The following is a 23,203-nucleotide window of genomic DNA, read 5'->3' on the forward strand; positions in this document are numbered from 1 at the left end:
AATTCGGATATAACGCGGTAAAACAGTGCTCCAGGGGTGGGGGGTGGGGCTGCGGCTGCGCACTCCAGCGGATCAAAGCAAGTTGGATATAACGCGGTTTCACCTATAACGCGGTAAGATTTTTTGGCTCCCGAGGACAGTGTTATATTGGGGTAGGGGTGTATCAGGGTATGATGCACAGGAATAACAATATAGGTCATAATGCTGAGGGGGTGGCACTATATGTGAAAGAAAGCAGAGTCATAAACTTAAATGAATCAGACAGTGTCATAGAATCTCTATGAATAGAAATTCCATGCTTGAATAGTAAGAGTATAGCAGTAGGAATATACTATTGACCACCTGACCAGGGTGAGGACAGTAATTGTGAAATGCTCAGGGAGATTAGAGAGGCTACAGAAACACAAAATCCAACAATAATAGGGGATTTCAACTATCCCCAGGTTGACTGGGAATATGTAACCTCAGGATGGGATGCAGAGATAAAATTTCTAGACACCATTAACGATTGCTTCTTGGAGCAGCTAGTCTTGGAACCCACGAGGGGAAGTGGCAATTCTTGATTTAGTTTTAAATGGCACGCAGGATCTGGTCCAAGAGGTGAATATAGCTGAACTGCTTGGTAACAGTGACCATAATGTAATTAAAATTAACATCCTTGCAGGAGGGAAAATACCAAAGAAACCTTGTTTGTTTGTTTAACCCACCACAGTAGCATTTAACTTCAAAAAGGGGCACTACACAAAATGAGGAGACTAGTTAAATGAAAATTAAAAGGAACAGTCCCAAGAATAAAATGCCTGCAAGTGGCATGAAAACTTTAAAAACACCATAATAGAGGCTCAAACTATATGTGTACCCCAAATTAAAAACAAAACAGTAAGAGGAGCAAAAATTGCCACCATGGCTAAATGACAGAATACAAGAGGTGGTTAGAGACCAAAAGACATCTCTTAAAAATTGGAAGTCAAATCTGACTGAGGAAAATAGAAAGGAGCATAAACTCTGGCAAGTTAGGTGTAAAAGTATAATTAGGCAGGCCAGAAAAGACTCTGAAGAGCAACTAGCAAAATACATAAAAACTAACAGCAGATTTTTTTTTTTTTTTTAGTACAGCAGAAGCAGGAAACCTGCCAATCAGTGAGGCCACTGGATGATCAAAGTGCTAAAGGAGCACTCAAGACAAGACCATTGCAGAGAAGCTAAATGAATTCTTTGCATTGGTCTTCACTGCAAAGGATGTGAGGGAGATTCCCACACTTGAGCCATTCTTTTTAGGTGACAAATCTGAGGAACTGACGTACACTGAGGTGTCAGTAGAGGAGGTTTTGAAACAAATTGATAAATTAAACAGTAATAAGTTACCAGGACCGGATGGTATTCACCCAAGACTTCTGAAGGGACTCCGATATGAAATTGCAGAACTCCTAACTGTGGTGTGTAACCTATGGCTTAAATCAGTCTTTGTACCAGGTGTCTGATGGGTAGCTAACGTAATACCAAATTTTAAAAAAGGCTCCAGAGCTCATCCTCGTAATTACAGGCCAATAAGCCTAACTTGAGTACCAGGCAAATTGGTTGAAACTATAGTAAAGTTTTCAGTCACATAGATGAACATGATATGTTGGGGAAGAGTTAACATGGATTTTGTAAAGGGAAATCATGCCTCACCAATCTTTTAGAATTCTTTGAGGGGGTCAAGAATGACCCAGTGGATAGAGTGTACTTGGACTTTCAGAAAGCCTTTGACAAGATCCCTCACCAAAGGCTTGTAAGTGAAGTAGGCAGTCATGGGATAAGAGGGAAGGTCCTCTCATGGATCAGTAACTGGTTAAAAGATAGGAAACAAAGGGTAGAATAGTCAGTTTTCACAGTGGAGGGGGTAAATAGGGTCCTTCAAAGATCTGTACTGGGACCAGTGCTGTTAAGCATACTCCTATGATCTGGAAAAAAGGGTAAACAGTGAGGTGGCAAAGTTTGCCAAGGATACAAAGTTACTCAAGACAGTTAAGTCCAAAGCTGACTGCAAAAAGTTACAAAGGGATCTCACGAAGCTGTGTGTGAGGGGCAAATGAAATTGTGTTGATAAATGCAAAGGAATACACATTGGAAAATATAATCCCAACTATACATACAAAATGATGGGGTCTAAATTAGGTGTTACCACTCTAGAAAGAGATCTTGGCATAATGGTGGATAGTTCTTTCTGAAACCATCTTCTCAGTGTGCAGTGACACTCAAAAAAGCTGGTTTGGAGAAAGTGAATAAGGAAGTTTACCCCTTCACATAACACAAGAACTAGGTGTCACCCAATTAAATTAATAGGCAGCACACCTAAAAGAAACATAAGGAAGTACTTCTTCGCACAATGCACAATCAACCCGTGGAACTCTGTGCTGGGGGATGTTGTGAAGGCCAAAAAGTATAACTGGGTTCAAAATGGAACTAGATAAGTTCATGGAGGATATGTCCATCAATGGCTATTAGCCAGAATGGTCAGGGACACAATCCCTTGCTCTGGGTGTCCCATAACCTCTGATTGCCAGAAGCTGGGACTGAACAACAGGGGATGGATCGCTTAATAAATCGCCCTCTTTTTCATTCTCTCTGAAACATCTGGCATTGGCCACTGTCAGAAGACAGGAGTGTGGGCTAGACGGACCACTGGTCTGACCCAGTATGACCAATCTTATGTTCGTATGGAATAATTAAGGATTAGCTGTGATGTAGCTGCAGTGCTCCATTCCAGGGCTCTGGAAGTGTCATGCTTCCATTCCATCAAGGGCTAAATGCTGCCCCTTGTGTCAATCCAGCATAGTTGGGTTCAATGCAGAAGGTTTCATGGCATGGCATGGAGGCAGCATCAAGGCTTCTGCTACATCAGCCTAGAATCCTGTAACTGAATGGAGGTAGGGCCTGTACAGTGGCATGTCTTCACTATTGCACATCTCTTACTTGATTCTTAGCATAATTATGATCAGAGACTGGAAGAATGCTTTTGTGAGGGTCATGCCCTTTATGCTTGATATGTTTGGAGTGGGTGTTTTAAACTACAATCAGATGTTTTAAACTGCAATCAGTTGTGAACTGATTGGCTCGGGAGGGAAGATAAAAGGCAAATAAGTCTTTCTTTTGTGTATCCCCATCTGGAGTCCAACTCTGAAACATTGGAAACAGTCATTGCCAGTAAGTGTCAATCTGATGTCTTTGTTATTAGTCTCAGGGTAACTTCATATGGCCAAGTGTCCAACTTGCAAACATCAGCCTTACAACTGGTATCTTTGGCCATTTTTGTAGAGGCCGATGCTCGAAGGGGTCATGCAGACTGAACTATCCTCTCATCCTTTGACTGTGTTTTGTCTTGGTGAAGGAGGAGATACTTGGACAGGGTGATGGGAGGGAAAATTTAAGTTGCTATTGTCCTGGTGTTCTGTGGACATTTAGAAGACTTTGCTCTCCAGGGCTATCAGTCCAACACCTTTCACCTACACTAATCATATTTGGAAAAATCTTGGTTGGGGAGATGTATAGTAAGCCAGTTTACAAAACTACTGAGATGCAAGTCACTGCAAACGTTTTAAACTTTTCAGTCCAGAAACCAAACACTTTCCACAGATAATAGATGCATAGGATTATACAGCATCAACTTGCCTGGGGCAGTATTTCTGTCGTTCAAGAGACGGTGGAGAGAGTTTGCTTTGTCCATATGTCAGATGTTTACAGGGAGCTCTGAATAAGCTAGGCAGAAAAATCAAATTGAGGCATTTTTAACATTTAAACATGAGATGGTGTCATAAAGATCAGTCTGTTGGATCTCTGTAAATGGTTTCAAAAACTTGGATTGGCTCCTCATTATTAGGAGTGGAAAACAAGATGAGAAATTACTAGAAAAATATAAATTTCTAACAGACTATGTTCATGATTCAGATTATATTAATCAAGACATTGTCTGTGTGCCTAAGTTATCTGTTGTTGTAGCTACAGCTTCAAAATGGATGTTGGAAACAAATTATATTGAGAATTTCATTAGAGAGACAGTAATGTCTCTCATTAGAGGTCAATCAGAAGTTTTCAAGAAGAAATGGTTACCTTATTTGGATTTAAGTGTGTAAAGAAGTAATAGTTAAAAATATTAAATGTTTTGTTTTAGTTTTGTTATTAATTGGTGACTTTTTCTATCTTTTATAAAGGTATTCCTTATGTTTTAAATTAATAAAATAAAATATCTCAGTCCTGAATCTACATGCATTATAAAGAAATGGTCACAAAAAAATCTCATCTACAGGATTGAAGGGAAACATTAGTTTTGTGAAACTTATATATGGTTCCTTGTTAAAGTTGCTATTTAGCTCATATTTCCCCTTATGCAACTATTAATTTTTGAACTAAAAGGTTTGTGTGCATGCATGTTTGTATGTGTATATTGTGAATGTTAGGTGAGAAAAATAATCTAGACAGGAACTTTTAACATGGGACCACTGTCAAAGTACTATAAGTCAGAGCTCCTTTTTATTTGTTGCCACCTAGGAGTGACTATAGTTCTGTTGCTTTATGGTTACACTTTAAGGGGTGGCATTTTTAAAAGTTGTATTTTATGATTCTCCCCCTGCCCCCACACACACAAAAAAAAAGGGGAGAAGAAACAAACAAAAAGACAGAAGAATAAAAAAGTAAAGGGAGGGAAAGGATCAAGGACAGGGAGGGGAAAGGAGAGCAACATCTTGGTTTCCATCCGCTAGGAATTAATCAGATTTCTAAAAAGTCAGGTCAAATCTGTTCGAATTTGTCTGAGGTCTCTCTTCTTTGAAATGTTACATCAGCCAAGTCGTGCCAAGCTGCTATCCCTGAAGGCAATCTGCTGTTCCATCGAAGCGGTATGTGGTGTTTGGCTACAAGTGCTGTGCTAGAGAACCAATCTTGCCATGAGCTGGAGATGAGATATAGATCTCAAAACACAGTTCTGGGAAGTAGTTTTTAAGGAGGTATCCATTATCATGTTAATGCTTCTACCAACTTCTAGCCAAAAAGTTTGTATTCTGGCACAGTCCCAAACGTGTGAGCCAGTATGGCTGTAGCAGCAGTCTGTCTTGTCAGGCCCATGCACTGCAAGAAATGAGATTTTTAAAAACATGCAGTGCTGGCCTCTTTTCCCATTGAAGTCAATTGGCGTTCATGTCAGTGGGAGCAGAGTTAGACTAGTGTGAAGTACAATACTTTTAAAAATTCTACCCTGCATGTGCAATTGAGATAAGGTTTTTCACATAGGTATCTCTTTCCATAATATATCTCCAAGAAATAAGTCTTAGATGCTTTCTTTCCCTTCAGTAGTTGGGACAAGTGAATTATGCATTTCAGAGGTATGCAAAGCTAAATGAGTATGTCTGCCAAAAGGAATCAAAGTTTGCTGTCCTAGACCAATTGATACTCCTGGGCACAATGGTCATATGCCTCCTGTGAGGAATATATGACAGAGACCTGGCCAAGTTTCCAAAAGTCTCCAGATATTACAAACTAACTAGTGTCTAGAAGACCACGCCACCTTTGGTAGAAGTGTGTTGTGCCTGCTGTTGCACCTCAGTAGTACAAATTTCATTCAGACAGTTTCTAGGAGACTAGACTGCTATTGTCCATAGTTTCTATTCTGCCCAATTCCCCCCACCCCCTCTTTACACTCCCTCTCTATTATCAACTGTGGTAAGAGCCTCACAGTGAAGTTTGGTGAACAGGAATTGAGAGGAATTTTTTTTTTATGTTTAACAGACTATTCTGAGGAAAAACCCTCAGGCAAGTACAACTTTTCCTGTTAGTGCTTTTATAAGAAGTGAGTTAGGGCTCACTGCAGTATTCATCCATCATTCCTGTAGAGCTCAGAAGAGACTTTTAGGAATGGGAGTGGGAAAAGGAATACTTTTGTAGGGATTCAATTCAGTCAAGGCCTCTAGTGGTTTCACAGATGCTCTGGCATCTGTATTGCAGTCTTATTAGAGTAGCACCAATTCCCTTTCTTGTGCATTGTTTTTGAACACATCTGTTATGCAGTAGTGCTTAATGTGCAAATTGGTACAATTCAAGACACGAAAATCCATTTTTAGTTTGGTTTACTTCTACCTTTTTGTAGCAGTAACTCCTGGTGGAAGTTATTTGTGTGTAAGCAAATTTTCCATGGTGAAGAGGGTATTGCTCAACAGCAAAACAGCTGCACCATTCCCCGGTGACCATCTGCTGATGCTTGTCCTTTCTGTTTTCTAAGCAGTATGATATCAATATAACAAAATTATAAACAGTTAATGTCTTATAACATGTGGGTAGCTCTGCCTGGAACCCTGTTGTTTAGAATGATGCAGGTGTTTTGCTGCTAAGAGAGATGGGCAAAGGCTCAACACTAGGCTTGCCACTCTGGACTCTGAGAAACTCTCTTATGACTTCTGGGAGAACACTATTCATAGGCTTGTCCTCATGAGAAAATTAGGTCATGTTAGAATGTGACCTTGTGGTTGTGTTAAATAACATGATGTTTGAACATGATTTCTGAATCAGTGTTGATGTGGGGAAATCACATCTGCAGTGTAGTTGTAGCTGTGTCAGTCTCAGGACAGTAGTGAGAGACGGTGGGTGAGGTAATCTTTTATTGGACCAACGGAAGATATTAGCTCACCCACCTTTTCTCTCAGGGAAACTGATGTTTAACATCAGATTAGTTTACACTGTTCCTTAAGATCATGCTCCTACACTACCTAATTCTCTAATGAAGACAAGTCCACACAACGTGTTTAGGCCACCTTTACATTTTGCTCCAGCACTTATTCTTCTGCCTTAATAAGTGATTAGAATTCCCACTTCCCCTTCTACCTGGATTATCAGTCACTTGAGGATTATGAGCATATGAAGGGGGAGAGCCCAAGTAGCATGGATGACTTCTTGCTGGCTGCATCACCCTGGCAAGGTGGAATTATTGAAGGCAAGATCTAAAATGAGCTGGGTTGCTTGGGGTTGCACATCTGGCCAAAAAAATTAGACTATTTGATATGGGTTGGTCATCTGTGAGTGGGCACTGCATCTTCTGTAACTTTAAGCTAACATATTATTAAACTTGTAATTAACTTTTATATTTAAGCTTGCAGGGTCCTAAAACTTTGTTAAACTAATCAAATGTCATCATTAAAGTATGACAGACTTAGCATTACATTGACAGCACTTTAAGCCCCTGGTTCCAGGGTCTTGTCTCCTGGGAATCAGATTTCCAGGAAAACAACTTGCTTATCTAAATTCCTGTTCAGATAGGAAATTTTAGAAAAGGGTGTGTGTATAGTACCTCAGAACAAAAGGCATGAGAAAACAGATTGAGTGGCCCTTCATCTTGAAAACCATTTGTTTCACTATATGGGGATCTATATTTTAAAAGCACTTCAGTGGAATTTTGGACAATGGAACTAATGCTTTGAGGTTTCAAAGCGTGTTTATTTTGTTTAGCTTTTAGCTGATAGCTTTTCTTATGTTTGTTTGATTTTAGAGAATTTGGTTTATTGATGTTTTCCTGGCAGTGAGAAGGACTTCATTTTTTCCAGTGCTACCCATTGTGAGAGGCTTATGTAATTTTGTTCAGCAAGATACCCTGAGTTTCCATGGAGTTGGTGCTATCAAATTACTGAAAGAGGGCCATATTCTACAGGGTTTAGTGCTTACTACTGGGTGTAATCCTACAGACTTCAGTAGGACTACTCCATGGTAGTAAGTTGTTTGTAGGATCAGGCATCTGGTATAGTAACCTAAATTGTGCTTTAGCTGTATTTTTTTGTTTTGTTTTTCCACTTCTCCTCCATACCAGTAACTTACATCACACCTAAGGGGGCATTGTTTTTGCCACGGCCAGCCAGAATTTGTATTCACAATGAGTTGATGATCCCTGCTGGGGAAATCCTTCTTCTTGCCATCTTTCTTTTCTCCTCTGTGAAACTGGCCCAGGGAATGTCCTGCAGTTTGCTTTGCTGATAGCCATGCATTCTCTGTTCTTCTTGCTTCTGCAGTTGCTGCTCTTCAGCCTGACAGAAAGAGCGGACATAAATGAAAACACACAAGTCTTCCATAGCCACACTTGGCTGACGAAACAGTGCGGATCTGACTTTTATATCATTTTGACTCCACTTTTGAGGTGTTTCTTCTGCATTTCCATCAGTCACTGTCTTTTGTCTTCTGGCTGAGCGAAAGCCCCAGTCCAGTCACTCCAAATGTTTTATGTACTCTAATGATTTAACAGGTTGTAGATGAAGAGAATTAGCCAAGAGTAGCAATGTCTGCTTTAACGGCCAGTCCTAAATCTTATAGCTGTCAGGGGAAGAGGGATTTACTATTTTCCTGTTCTTTGGGGCCAAATGGCTGCTCAAAATTCAGAGCTAACGCGTTTCTTTATGGCTTGCGCAGACGTGCAAGGATGAGGAAGCAGCAGAACCACTGTAGTGCCATAGTGTTCCTGGTGGGCGGGGCATAGGCTGTGGAGTCTGCAGGTGGTGGTGGTCGTAGTCGTAGGTTTCAACCATCTCTGTGTGTTGTGAAGTATTGCTCCTTGGTGGTACCCACTGTCACTGGTGTACAAGGGGCTGGTGGACTGTGAGATGGCGGGGACAAGGCTGTTGACTCTAAATCTTCTGGTCAAATGTGTGTGTTGGGGGTGGGGGGACCATGGATGCTGTTAGAGCTCTGAGTGTATCAGTGATTCTTGCTGATGCTCTATGATGGTCTATGGGGGTCGATCTGTATTTATTCCTGCTGCCCCCTTTCACTTCCCCATGCCATGACCTGTTTTGTTTGGCTTCATGCACAGCACCAGGATTTGGCTCTTAGCATTTTATGCTCTTCTAAATTGTGTGCTGGTCTGATTGCAAGTTGAACTATTAACAACATCACACTTTTCAGGTTTTTTTTTTTAAAGCCTAGTCCTCTTGTAGAGATGATTTTCAGACTGAGGCATGGCAGTGCTCAGTTTGTATTTCTATCCCTTGTTTGCAGAAATAAATTGTGTTTTCCTAATGCTTTGTCCTAAGGTTTTCGTTTCTTTCAGGTGTTTGTGGCCCTGCTCATAATGGATTTCACTTAAGGGTATTACAAGAGCTGAAAGATGGGTTTAAGCAGAAGCATTTCAGTAAAAGATTCATCTTAGTCCTTGAAAACTCCACAGTTTTTGAGAAAATTGTTCCTTCGTATTTCCATTCAGTGTTTATTATGTCCACTGCTTTTGCCACTGGGCTTTATGTCTAGTCCAGTGACCTCTCCTTCAACGATGGATGCCATTTGGGATTTGAATAGGTAGGTTTTAAATGATGGCCTTTCTTTAGAGTTGGTTAAGAATTGCACTGGAGCATCTATCTTTCTGATTTAATAGTATCTGCCTAAAAAGATTCTAAAAATCCAAAATTTAAAAGTTAGGCTTTGGGTTAAAGTGTGCTGGTACCGTGCTTGTAATTTCATTTCCTGTCTTCAGTTTCAAGAGACATATAAAGCCACAAACTCACTTCTAGTTGTTTCATTTCCTTGATGACATGAAAGTGTTCTTTTGGTCAGTGCGTCTCCCCTCCTCCCCCACTCCGAGGTGCACCAGTGAGCTCCAACACTGCTGTCAGGATAGACCAGTTCCAGTATTTAATATGAATACTAGCTCAGTCTTGGGCATTTTCTGAGCAGATCCTATTGTAATAATCATGCCAATTCATAATCTTGCTCTGTGGTTCTTTGATGAGGCTAAATAAGGCCACTGAACTCCTTCAATATCAACCCCAAAACCAAACAGTATGACACATAGAATAGCTTCAAAAAATTGATGGTTTATAACTGCTAAATTGGGGCCTATGGATGTCAGTGGGACTGCTCACGTGCTGCTACACCTTGCAATGGGGGCTTAATATGTCCAATAGCACCTCAGATTGAGAGTGGGTTGTAATATCAGGTGAGAAAACAGGATGAAATTTTCAAAAGCACCTACATCTCTCAAACAATAAGAGTTTGGCACCTAAATACCTGTAAAAATCAGGCTGTTTGGTTCCTAAGTCTCATAGACTTTTAATGGGCATAGACCCTTAAGGCCCTAAATTCATTTTGAAAATGAAACTTAGACTACTTGTTTATCCTTGGAAGAGTCATGAATGCAGTAGTTTTGTAAACCTCAAATGTGACACTGATTGCTGCTGCCTTCAAAAGTTTAGAAGTCGGTAGCAAGGAGAATACATAATACTGGAAAAGTTCTTAGAGGGCCTGAATGCATATAATGTGCAGTCAGCTTCTATGGACAACTGGGTGGAAGGATCATTCATTTTAGATATTTCCCAAAGTATGCTAGGGTGGCTTGATAATTGATAATGACTTAGCATCTTGCCACTAAATGGGAGCTCAACATTCAAATGCCATCATGTTTTCCTCTCTTTAGGTAGGAATGTCCTATTGAAAGGGATGGGGATAGATGAAGAGGATGGGAGTTTTGGACTGCTACCTTGGCAGTCCTCATAAGCCAGTTGGGGGTTCTCAGGAGGGAGCCTGGTTCATGTTCCCAAACAAGGGAAGAGGAGATGGTCTGAGTGGAAAGCTGATGGTCTGCCCTGTTGGGTAGGAACAATTCTTGGTGGGAAGGAGGGGGAGGAGGAATACTACTGTACCTTTCCTATAGCTGTGAGCTCTGACTTCTGTTACCTGTCTTGAATCCCAGAAGAGCTGTGCTGTGGATGAGGCAGAGAGGTTGGAGAAACACTGGGCTGGGCACGGGGAAGTATTTAACTTGAGGAGGGGGTTATAGACTTATAGCTATTTAAAGATGGAGAAGACCTATTGTTCATCTAGCCCATCTGTGTGGGACTTGTGCAGATCCCAACTTCCATCAAAAGGGCTTTAATATTTTTAGTAACTCTCTTTCAAACAAACAAACAAAAATCAATTTTCTCCCCTTTTCCTTGAGGAGGTTAAGAGAACTAGTCTAGCTACACAAGCTAGTTTGTATAATAAATGAGACAGATATGTAGTAATATTTTTAAATATTCATATGCGTTTAGCCCTGGGTTTTTTAAAAAGAAAGTAGCCAGTTAAATAAATGCACACTGCCAATCTGATTTAACAAGAACAACATGCCATTACTGCCTTCATAATCAGATTTATTTTAATTTCTTGTGGAAAATGCTTCAGGAAGCAACTACATACAAATGTACTTTAACTACGTCCTTGCTGTTTTTGAAACAACAGTATTTTCATAAGTTGTTACCAGCTACATGGGAGACCATTGGGGGTGCATTTTGCCCCTTGTACCTGATACATTGGTCAGCTCTGAAGAATGCGCTCATGTTTTGCTGTGAAGTATGTAAACTTCAAGTGAATGCAATAGTATTGGGGGTTAACCTCAACTGAACTTCAGTTATAGTTTTCTTTGGTGGTGGTTGTAATAACAGTAGGCAAACATTCAGAAAAGTACACCTTTTTAATTTTAAGTTGACAGGGTTATTTTCAAAAGTCCCATAGAAAAGGTGCAGGTTTTTTTCTACCCCATATATGACACTTCCGTTAGAATGTACACCTCTACCCCGATATAATGCGATCCGATATAACACGAATTCGGATATAACGCGGTAAAGCAGTGCTCTGGGGGGGGGGGGGCTGCGCACTCCGGCGGATCAAAGCAAGTTTGATATAACACGGTTTCACCTATAGTGCGGTAAGATTTTTTGGCTCCTGAGGACAGCGTTATATCTGGGTAGAGGTGTACTACAACCGGCAGACCTTTATTCTGACTTAAACTTCTGACTATTTTTGATACAAGTCTTAGAAATCTGCTATAAGAGTCTTTACTCTTTTTAAAAAAATATTTGCCCTGAGGAAAATCCATAATTAGGGTAAAAAATTAGAAAATGAATTATTTTATTGCTTGAGAAGTTGGGGCAAATAGTAATGATATTGGGGAATTCTTGTTCTCTAGAAGGCAAGAGAATTCATCAAGTGTGTCTGAACAGCTTCCAGAACTGAACATTTTTATGTTTCTTACTGCAGCTAATTTCTAAGAGTCTGGAATCAAGAAAGACCTGCCTTAGCAATGTTTCCAGTAGGCTTCTGTGTATTAACAATGCAAGCTCTCCCCCATTTAGGTCAGAGCTCACAACAGTTTCTACTTTGTGAAAGCCTAAAAATAAAACCTAATTAATATTATCTTAGATGAAACCTTTCTTCTTCTTCATAGATTTACAAAGGAGCATAATTGTGACTTTTTTTTTTACATTTTCTTATCCCCCCACTTTAAACTGTAGCTTACACCGAAGAAAGACTTCACTGTAAGTAAACGGTTACACTAAAGATATTCTTGCTAATAATTTACTTTAATTTCTTTCTGGTTGGGGGCCATAGGACTTTAGTCATACAGACAGAGCTATCTAAGCATCAGCATTATCTATGTGTGGAGTCAGGAGGATAGTGTTATGTAAGTAAATGCTTATGCAGAAAAGAACATCATGAAAAATGTATAGTGTTTTTTTGCTTCAGTAAGTTTGTAGTGCTGGTGAATGGAGCCAGATTGACAGTTCTGGAAGCTAAAGTCCTCTCTCTAGCCACAGAACACACACAGCATAGGCAGCTGGAGACCCAGCTTCCCCACAGTGCCCTTCAGGTGTGCCTTCGCCCTGTTCTGGAGGAAATGCCTTTAAGCAGTGGGAGGATACTTCTGTCTTCATTTCCATTCAATCTTTGGCACCTCTTTCCTGGTAACAAATACCAGTCAGTACCACTTGTGGCAGTTCTCTGAAGTGGACTTTCCGCTAAGGTGTGGAGAGAGGCAGAGTAATCTGTTTGAATTAAAATTCCTCTGGATAGTCACTGTTGCAAGTAAGAGCAGAATTTGACCCTAAATCTTTTTCTTGGCCTGAAGTTGAGAAGAAGTTTAAGCTTTGAAATTCTTACCTGGACTTTGGTGTGTGAACCCGGAAAGAATTTCTCTTCTCCAGTGGGATTAAAAGAATGTTACCACTAACCAAGGAAGCCTTGGTGGCTGTGTAATTATTCTCTTCTTAGTTTGGTATTTACTGAAACTTCATGCATGATTAAAAAGTTGTAACTGACAAGGATGCACAGAAAGAGTCCACAAACTGTTTTGTGCCAAGTATGTGTTGGGCTCTGTAGTCAGGACTGTCTATTGCTAGAAAACAAGCAAAAACCAAAAAAGGTGTTGTATGCTGGGGTTCTGGGTGCAGTGGAGAGGATAAGATTCTGATAAATACAGATCACCTCAAGTGTAAAGTATCTTAAGACAGAAACTAGGGGGCCATATCTCTATCTCTGAAATTTTGGTGAAATTGAAGCTATCTCTGAAATTTTGGTGAAATTGACAAATCAACATAGAAACCCTCTTTGGAATTTTATAATTCATACTTCTCTGGAAATGTAGGCAGCTGTGGAGTGTCTGGAAATATGCTAAGAACTAGTAAACTATACATTAAGGTTGAAGGGTGAGTGGGGACTGATCAAGAACAGGATAAGAGCACCTTTTAGAGAGCAATGAGAAGTTGATATACCCAATATTTGTGAGCTGACATGAAATATTTGTTTTGAAATTGAATTATACTTACATGCAGATGTAATAAACGTCACCTTTTGGCTTTCATTGTGGGGGTCATACGTTTTGTGCAGATCTTTTGCTGGGTGATTTCATTTCCTCATGTCCTTAGGGACAATCAGAAGTGCATATCTTAACAATGTGTCCTTCTGAACTTTTGGCATACTTTACGCTTGTATTATGTGGGAGTGGGGTGGAGGAAACAGACATATATATCTGTATCCTCTTGCTCTTCCTGTATTCATGTTTTAAACAGAATCCCAGAGTTCAGGAGAGCTTGTCTGTCTGTCTTCCAAGTTCAAAGACTTTCAAGTTCAAACCTTTTTTGCAGGCTAGAGAATCAGCAAGCGAAAACATTCAAACACAAGAAATGCTTGGTGAGCTGTAGTTGTAAACATCAGTGTGGCAGTGGGCAAAGATTGTTCCTCTGTCTGGTGTAAAAACAGCGCAATAAGTAGTCTGAGCTTCAGGGAATCTGCATTCCTACTCCCAAGCACGGTTTCAGTGTTTTGTCATTACTCTCTCTCTAATTCGTGTATACCAAAGTGAACGCAGTACTTATATAGCAGTTCAGTGCCAGAGAGAGAGAGAGCATCACTACATCGCATAACTAATCTGTAAAATTATACTAGTATATTTAGATTGACTGTTAACATTGTCAGCCTGATTTGAGTGTATCCTTTTTAAAACCTTGGGTTTCCCTCCTCCTTCTCTGTAGTGTTAAATACTCTCCTATGACTTCAAAACAGACTAATTGTGGGATTTTTTCTTTGCATTCCTGACAGCAGTGAGACTGAATTTAGAACTCAGGGTGCCTTGATTTGGTAGCTGATGTTGTATGCATCTTACATCAGTGATGCAGGTATTGCATTAAATTAGCATTCTGTGGCATAAGTACTTATGCTTCTCTTCCTAGCCTATTGTTCTAACTTCAGACCAAGTATAAACATGAAGAACGAGGAGTTAACAATATTCTCTTGCGTTGACACAGCCCGATTCTTCTCCCTTATACCTATGTAACTCCACTGAAGTCAGTGAAATTACTCCTCTTTTATACCAGTCTGTGAGAATTTGGACACACATTTGTTTTTCGTTGTAGGCTGACCCGCTCACCCTTACTTGGCCCCTTTGCATTTTTCATGCAGGCTGGTAAGCAACTGCTTGTGTATTTGATGGCAATATTACATCCCGGTCATCGGAGGGTATTGCTCAGAGGAGTAGTCTGGTCTCTTCCATTTCTACTGCAGTAGGGCTAACTACTTGGCCTCTTCGGTGCTTTTAGAAGTTAGTTGCTCCTATGACTCTGGATTCTACAGACTGAGTAGATGAGCACAGTGGGAACTGGAGCTGAATATTTGGTGGGGTATTTGATAAAAAGAATCAGGGCTTTTATTATTTGCTGTACATTACCGTGTGTGTTGTAACCCTTTTCTCAAACACTACAGAGATGAAGGGTTATATAAATATCTAGCTAGAGAGAAGAAACATTAGTTATTAGTGTGTCATTTTAGCATTAAAACAACCTTCCATTTCCACACTTGTAACCAGATCTTTTAACCTATTCTAAGACAGCAGTAAGCTGTGCAACAGCACTGTTGAGGAAGATCATTATTTCTGCCATAACTGCCCCCAAAACCAATTGCATGCAGCAAATGCAAGCCACAAATCATAATGAATGATCCTGCACACCAATGAGTGAAATATGACTGGTGTGACCTACTTCATTTGCATATTAAATGTGCTAGACATTTTTATGCTTTTTTTTCTTGTTTCCTAGGAAACCAATGCTGGGGTATAGTAGAGAACCGTAATTGCATGGAGGGTGCTGCATGTCTGAAGCTTTGTTCTTTTGTAGACAGGAGGCTATAAAAGGGGAAAGGGCTGGAATTTAAAAAATATCTTTAACGAAAAATAGGACAAGGGTGTACATATTTTGTGCTAATGAACTATAAGTTCCCAACATATTTGTACAAAAATGCTCCAAATTACAAACAGGCATATTTATAATGTAGTAAGTCATTGAGGTATGACTTGTACAAAGGATCATTTCGAGGCACTACTAAAAGAAACTGAATGCAAATGAACATGAAGCTGACTAGTCTGTTTTCATTGTCCTTGCTGAATGCATGCAACAACAGTGGTATTTGTTAGTGGGTGAATTAGACATAGTGAAATGGAGAATGTTGTGAGAAGACTGAGCATGTAAGTAGGAGAGGGAAACTAGATGGAAACAGAAATTAAATTCGTGGTAAATCTCGGGAGAGAGAAGTGGAGATTTCAAGAGAATTAAGTAAATCTAGAGAGAGGATAAGACAGTTGTGACCCTTCATATAGTGGTGGTGGGGGGAGGAGGGAGAGGAGAAGAGCAGGGTAGAAGCCTGATTTGTAATTGTGCTGTGCAACTCATTTAAAAACAACCACTTAGCTTTGCCTGTACTACAAAATTTTACCATTGGGGCTTGCGTGTAGTAATGTGTGAGGACATGATACAAGTGCTGCAGAGCCTGTTCCACAAGTCTTGGTGCAGTTTCCTGGAGCAAGTGTTTAATACCTATGGTACAGAGAACATATGACTGCACCTGTTCTTGTTCTTGGTTTGTTCCAATGGATGCTTTGACCTGCGTGAAGAACCAGGCATACATTGTGAGATTCAGGAGCTTCTGCTCAGCCCTCTTGCTCGCACTGAAGATGCCATGGTGAAGAGTTACAAGCCACTGCCTGAATGATTCTGGGGCTGGAGGTTATTGTGAAGAGCACTGCTCCTGGGGGGAAGTGGTGCTCGAGGAGGTAAGGAGCTTTATTGATATGTCTTTTACTTGATATGTTGTTGTTCTTGGCTGTTTTGCTGGCCTAACTTTTTTTCTTTTTCTTCCTTCTTCTCATCCCATGCAGAGTACTGAGAACAGAATGGTGTGGGCCCAAGTTTGGAGGGATAAGATCCAAGCCATGTAGCTCCACAAAATCGTGCCAGTTCCTTTCCCCACCTCCTGCACTGATAGCCCTGTGGGAATTACAGACAGTCAAGAGCCTCAGTGGGTTATGAGCAGGTAAGTAGAACCAGAGGTTATACCTGGGAATGGGTTAATCCCATTAAGTTTCAATGTTGGTTGTTAATGATATTACTTTTTGTGTTCTCAGGAATCTGGGAGAGGCAATTGTCTCACTCTGATGCAGACTTCAGGTCACCATAAGGTATTTGTATATAACGCCTGTGCATTATAACGCCTGTACTGTCTTTTCTCTAAGGCTTGTATTTCTCAGGAGCTGAAGACCTATTGGTGCTAAAATGGGTCTATGAGAAACATATGTATATTTAAAAACATATATTTTTATTATGAAGCAAAATTTCTGAAAGTTTTATTTTCAATATACAATAACAATTCTAATGCTTTGAAATAAATTTTAATCTTTATGTAACATGACTCCATGTCTTGAATATTGGGGTTGGGGTGGAGGGAAGCGCAGGGCAGAGCAGAGGTCAGCCAAGAACCACCTTGTATGCTCTTGTGCCTGTGTTGACCTAACAGCTGCATGGTTTTACAGATGACACAGCCATTAGCCTGTAGTGTCACTGAAGGCTGAGCAGGAGCATTGTAGGACTATGCTAAGAGGGCCATATGCTCTGTTGGAGCAGCTGCACCAGCACTGGCTGACTAGCACAGTGTGGTGCAAGGTGAAAAGGTGGTGAACAGCGTGGTGTTTAGCTTTGCTCAGAGCAAGTGCAGTAACAACCATCGTGTGAATGCCTGTGTGCTAATGCAAGCATGTGAGTGTAGTGCATGTGCTTGGACGTGTGTTGAGTTACAGACATGCCAAGAGCTTGCAGTGGTGCTTAAAATGCCTTACTGCTGTACAGCAGACAAGGCTTGAGAGCCTGTTATGCTAGAGGGATTTTTGCGCTACAGTTCTGTGAGTATAATTGATGGAAAACATGGTGGGGAAAATTAACAGGATACAAAGCTTTAATTTTTTTGCCGTTAGCTACACAGCAAAGCCCCTTAAGCAAATATGAGGCTCACTTTTCTCCAGAGTTAAAGGTAATTAATTAATTTTAATTTTTCACTCTCCAGGGCTTTGTACTCTATAAAATGTTAGAAGTGAATTTTTTCTTTGTATTTGGTTTAGTTCTCAAGAATGCAAAAGCCTGAGCAGCTGCCATTCAAGTGTCATCATCCTAGCTCTGCTTCCATCCCAATGTATCATTGCCCATGCTGTTCCTATCCTGTTTGACTTCTGAATAAAGACCAGCTGAAACTGTGTTGTGATTTTTTTCCCCCCTGTTCTTTTCGTTAGAGCATGGACCAATGTCTGTTCCCTTATCCAGGCTTTGAACCCATGTTTATTAATAATTTATATTACGGTATTGTCCAGAGGTCCCAAAGGAGATGGAGTGGGTGTGCATTGAGCTTGCTACTGTACAAATTCATAGTGAGAAATAGCCTAAATAGACAAAGGATGGAAGGAGAGGGAACAGACTCACAGAGAACTGAAGTGACTTATCTGAGATCACACACACAGAGTGTCAGTGGCAAAGCCAGGAATAAAGCCCCTATCTCTTGAATTCTAGTTCAGTGTACTTTGTTGCTTGACCACACAGCCTCTCCGTTAAAGAGACATTATCAATTTACTGCGCTGCTTTCTCCTCATGAGTGCTTGGGTATGTATGCTATTATTATTTTACATGTTTCTTGTGGAAAAATGCCATAATATAAGGTCTTGCGATACATTTCCCTAAATCACTTGCGTATTTTGGGGTGTGTGTGTATATTTTTAGTTTTAAAGTAAAGGTTATTAAGTGAGTCTAAAGTGATTAGTAATCCTCTCTACTTAATCTTTCATTTTATCTAACACTTGTCAAAGGCCATGGATTGATGGCCTAGGATGCTGAATTCCTTTATTAATCCACAGAACAAATAGTGTGGGTAGTTACAATGCAAACTTCTCTATGCTGCTTTGCCAAGTCAATATATTAGATATTGCCCACTCTTTTATTTTTCCTATAGCAGTGTGTGTCTTATGAGGGAAAGTGGATTTTGAAATCATTTAACCCAAATTATAAATTCCAAGTGATGTCAGATCCCATAAAATAGGTGTGGAAATAAATGACCTGGTAGATGCAGTGTGAATTTTGTAGTTAGCCTGTGCTGAGGTGGCTTTATTTCTCAGCCACATGGTCATGTGATCTTCTCAAACATTTGCTAATTGGCCAGTAGTTTTTGCCAGAGAGAGAGAAGCAATAGACTGGACTCTTCCATTGCTTCTGGATACTCAAGTAGCCATGGATGTGCCAAAAAAAAGAAAAAAAGCTTCCATTTCCACTTATGTTTGCCTCACAGACTATCCCATGTCCAGTCAATACTGTGTATTGAAATGAAACACTACACGTTTCTGATTGTTTATGCAGCAACCTTTCTGTGCTTAGAGCACATCACCCCAGTGCCTCCCTTCACTGGCTTCCATAGAATGCAGAAATCAAATTTAAGGAGTCTGGCCTCCTTTGAAAAGCCCTGCAAGGGACTGGTTCAAGTTGTGAAAGGGGCAGCCTCCCTCCATACAATCACAACCTCCCATGACAGCTGCATTCCATTGGAACAATGGAACTGTCAAGCTCAAGGGCAAGACTCTTGAGAGCAGGGGACAAAGCCCTCTCAGCAGCTAGCTCACACCGTACAACGTGCTTCCAGAAGAGACCAGAATAACCACAAACTTCAGTGCCTTTGGCCCCGCTTTCGTACAGTACCACTCCCCAAAATCCCACTGTCTGGGGTTAGAGAGAGGGAAACCAATAGATCTGTGCATGTTCATGTTACTGCACGTGTCAGTGCTCGATTACCAGCATGAAAACCTAGGTAGGTAAAATAGTATAAAATGTCCGTTACATCGCCTCAGCCAGTTGGATGGTGCTGGGCTGTCTAGTGGTGTAATAGATATTCTGCTTGTGAATGAATGAGCCATTCATGAAAAGCTGGAGATTAAGTCAGTGTGTATCCGCCCCCCTCTAATGCTTCTCTCCCCCCTCCCAGAAAGGGTGGTGGTGGGAGAGAGAATTTTCTTCTTTGAAATGAGAATATTGTATTCGGTTATTAACAGCCATGGACATCTTCACACTGAAACCGTAGAAAAAGGGTAGCTGAGCATCTGGCAGGGAAGATCTAGGTTGCTCTTCCAACCTAGATTAATTTTAACCAGCAGTAACTTACATTGTTACAAACAACTTTATTTAAAAAAATAAAAAAAATAAAAAAGAGTTTGAAACATAGTTTCTGCCCCTCCACCCCCAAACAAATCTACAAGGAGGTTTTAATTTACCCAAGTTCACATCACAATTCTACCCCTGTCTTGCTACTAAACCCGTCTCCTGACTCCAAGTGAGGTGCCCTATCCTCTGGCTTACTGCCTTCGTTTTACAATTGATCCAGCCTGAGTGAATGAGAGGATAGGGTGCATCCAGTTTCTACCCATGAGCTATTTTTTTTTTTTTTATGGTACATGCCATGTACAACATCCAGTTATTAACAGACAGTAGCCACTGTAGAATCTCAGTAATTTATAGTATATTTACATTACTTGTGTAAAGGAGCATTTGATTGCACATACGATAATACACAGACTCTAGGCTCACCGTACATGTTATGGAACGCTGAATTAATCACTGGGGCAAAATTTGTATCACTATGGAAACATCCATTGAAATGTATTGGTGTTTTGTTTAAACAGATTATTACATAAATAGAACATCTGGTTATTTTCATGTGAACCAGTTTTTCTAGTAAAGGCCAAAAACCTGCAGAGGAGCTGCTGCCAAAATCTAGACGCTCCCTTTGTTAAGGAGGTACCCTAGGAGCTCCATACTTAAGGTTGTATTGAGATTTGTACTAAGGCAATATTAAAATTCCCCACATTTTACTCATTAATGATTTGAAACTAGTTTCCAAACTTAACACATTTAATGGCCCAACATATGTTTGGTCACATATTTAGTGACTTTGGCATAGGAAACCATATCAAAATGAGCCCCCTTTGAAATTTCTCTGGAGGTGGTTATGGGTTTATTTTTTGTTTGTTTGTTTTTTTTGGCACTTCTAGCTAAAGAACTAGTCACTTTAGACTTCTTCCACACATTAATTCCCACAACTTCTTCTAGATAAAGGCCACATCTTAAAGTTATAATCTAAACACAGTTTTTTCCTTGTTTTCTTCTAAACTGTTTTATCTCAGCAAGGAAAAGCCAACAGAACTGTCAAGTTCTGCTGGATACTTCCATGTGCTCATGTTGCTACTCTGCATTGTCTGTTGTTCTGGCAGGATGTGTTATCTTTTTGAGTAGGTGGGTCCTTGTCTGTGGGGGAGCTTGCTTCTGATGATGAGGTTGGGGGGGGGGGTGTTGTTTGAAGGCCAGAAAAGGGGGTTCAAGGAAAGATTTCTTTCAGGATGTCCCAATTGAGTATGGATTTTGATTGCTTAATGATACCCCATATAGGTTTCAATATGAGATGGTAGGTGACAACTAAAGGTATGTGATAGGAGGGTTTTTTTGTTTTTGTTTTTCTCTGTATTTAATCAGGTTCTCTTGTGGTATTTGGGTGTCCCGTTCTATGATGCAATCTACTTCACTGGAGGAGTGCCCTTGTTTGGTGGAGGCAGTTTTAAGTATGTTAAGCTGTGTATCCTGGACTTTCTCCTCAGAGCATGATCTATGGTATGTGAGTGGCTGGCTGTAGCGTAGATAACAGATTTATTGGTGTATCTGAGTGGTTACTGGTTCTGTGAAGGTAAGTGTGGTGATCCATTGTCTTCTTGTAGGGTTCCATTGTTGAAGCTGACCATGGTGTCCAGGAAGCTGATGCCAGTATGGGATGTTCTAGAGAGAGTTTGCTGGATGGGTGGTGTTGGAGAATAACAGAGTTTTTACTTTTTGTTTGGGTACAGCAAGTTAGATACTTTATTTATTTTTTTATTAATTGCATAGAGGGAGAGAGCTAAACAGGTTTTTTAACAGGTAAACAATTACAGCTAGCATTTATACTTTTTGTTACAGACAATAATGAGCAACACCTGCATTTTGTTTATACATAGGTTATTTTGATATTTTGTTTTGCTTACTAATGTAGACTTTTAGTCTACATTCCATATTATTTACACATTATTTACACAAGATTGCAACAACTTTTTACAGTTTTTTTTCACTTGCTTTACACATTTTTTGCTTTTATAAATCTTGCGTTGTTAGGGTTACAGTTAGCCTAACTTTTGCTAACAAACTGTTATGCATTGTAATTTTCTTTTTGTTAGTTTTTTTTTGCTTTTACAGTGGTGATTGAAGATGTGGTGGAAATCTGAGGGAGTTTAGGTTGTCTGTCCAGAGGATGAAAATATCGTTGATGTATCTCAGCTATATTGTTGGTTTTGTGCTGCATTTGCCCAGAACTTCTTTCTTAAGGTGGCTCATGAGAAAGTTGTCATATTGGGGAGTCATCCTAATACTTATGGCTGTTCCTATTTTTTTGGACTGAATGTAAAGTTATGAGTGAGGATGAAATGGATGAGTTTGGGGTGGATATTTGAGCAGGCAGCGATATCATCATGGTGAGGGTTGTCTGTGTATAAGGAGGTGACGTCCATGGTGGCAAGGATGGTGTTCTTCGGGAGGCTGTTAATGTTGTGGAGTTTCTGAAGGCAGTTGATTATGTCCTGGAGGAGACTGGTCCTTTGTCTGGTGAGGGGTTTGAGGATACTTTCCGTGATTCCCAATATTTCTTTAGTAAGAGTGCCGTAGCCAGATATGATGGGTGTTCCTGGGTTCCCTTGTTTGTGTCTCTTGCAAAGCATGTAAAAGGTCCTGGGGGTAGGTTTGTGGGGGATGTGGTTGTAGAATTCCTGTTGGAGGAGTTTGGGGAAGGATTTGATGATATCCTTAAATTCCTGAGTGATTTGTAGTATGGGGTTGTCTTTGTGGTGGGGACTGGAGTGTCTCTGCACAGTATTTAGCACAATGAACAGTACATTGCACTGAAGTGCACAACCTTAACTGAATTCTTCATGTAGGAATAACACATGGGTGGGATTTTCAGAAGTGCTCAGTGCTGAAATGTATGGGACTAAGGTGAGAGAATCTTCCCTTTAATCAACTTAGATCAATTTATAGGAACATCCATACATTCACAGGGCTTATGGCAAACTTCAGCCTGATGTGGAATGGCTGAGTGACTAAACGTTTTAGGGGGCGTGGTGGGTGTAGAAAGCTTTTTTAATGGAAAATCATGATCAGCTGTAATGACTGTAATGGTGAAAGCCTGCCATTGTTATAAAGCAGCTGGCTAGCCATTGTAAACTTTTACTTCTTGCTGGCTAAGCTAATAATAATGCTAATTCAAAATGGCTAAATTTTTAAATTAAAAAGGGGTTCTCTTCTTAGACAAGGTGATAATTTGGTGAATGTTTGGCAGACTTACCTGGTTGACACTATTTGAATGAAAGCATTACATCTATTTCCCTTTATGTGTATTTGTGTCTTAGCGGCTTAGTGTTAACTTGTCCTCACTCCTTCCCCCCATTTAAATGCTAGGTTACTTGCTGCAGGATTGTATAATTCCCCCCCCCCCCCTTTTAGTAAGTTGCTTTTACAGTCACTGTAAT

General features: G+C 40.3%; 1 protein-coding gene across 3 annotated transcripts in view; it reads left to right on the forward strand.

Annotated features, from left to right (window-relative positions):
* Nucleotides 1–23,203, forward strand: part of TSPAN5 (tetraspanin 5) — a 116,597-nt gene that overhangs the window by 17,252 nt on the left and 76,142 nt on the right. Inside the window, exons 2-3 of one of the 3 annotated variants that reach the window (XM_024212831.2) lie at nucleotides 16,460–16,614; nucleotides 16,706–16,759. The exons of 1 other annotated variant lie outside the window; for it this stretch is intronic. In XM_024212831.2, the coding sequence (XP_024068599.1) occupies nucleotides 16,736–16,759 (24 nt within the window). In that variant the 5' untranslated portion in view covers nucleotides 16,460–16,614; nucleotides 16,706–16,735. Of the gene's footprint in view, nucleotides 1–16,459; nucleotides 16,615–16,705; nucleotides 16,760–23,203 lie in introns of those variants that run through there. One more of the 3 variants, XM_024212832.2, reaches the window with a different exon arrangement.

This window comes from Terrapene carolina, unplaced genomic scaffold (assembly GCF_002925995.2).
Source record: "Terrapene carolina triunguis isolate 2854851 unplaced genomic scaffold, T_m_triunguis-2.0 Scaffold436, whole genome shotgun sequence".
Lineage (NCBI taxonomy): Eukaryota > Metazoa > Chordata > Testudines > Emydidae > Terrapene > Terrapene triunguis.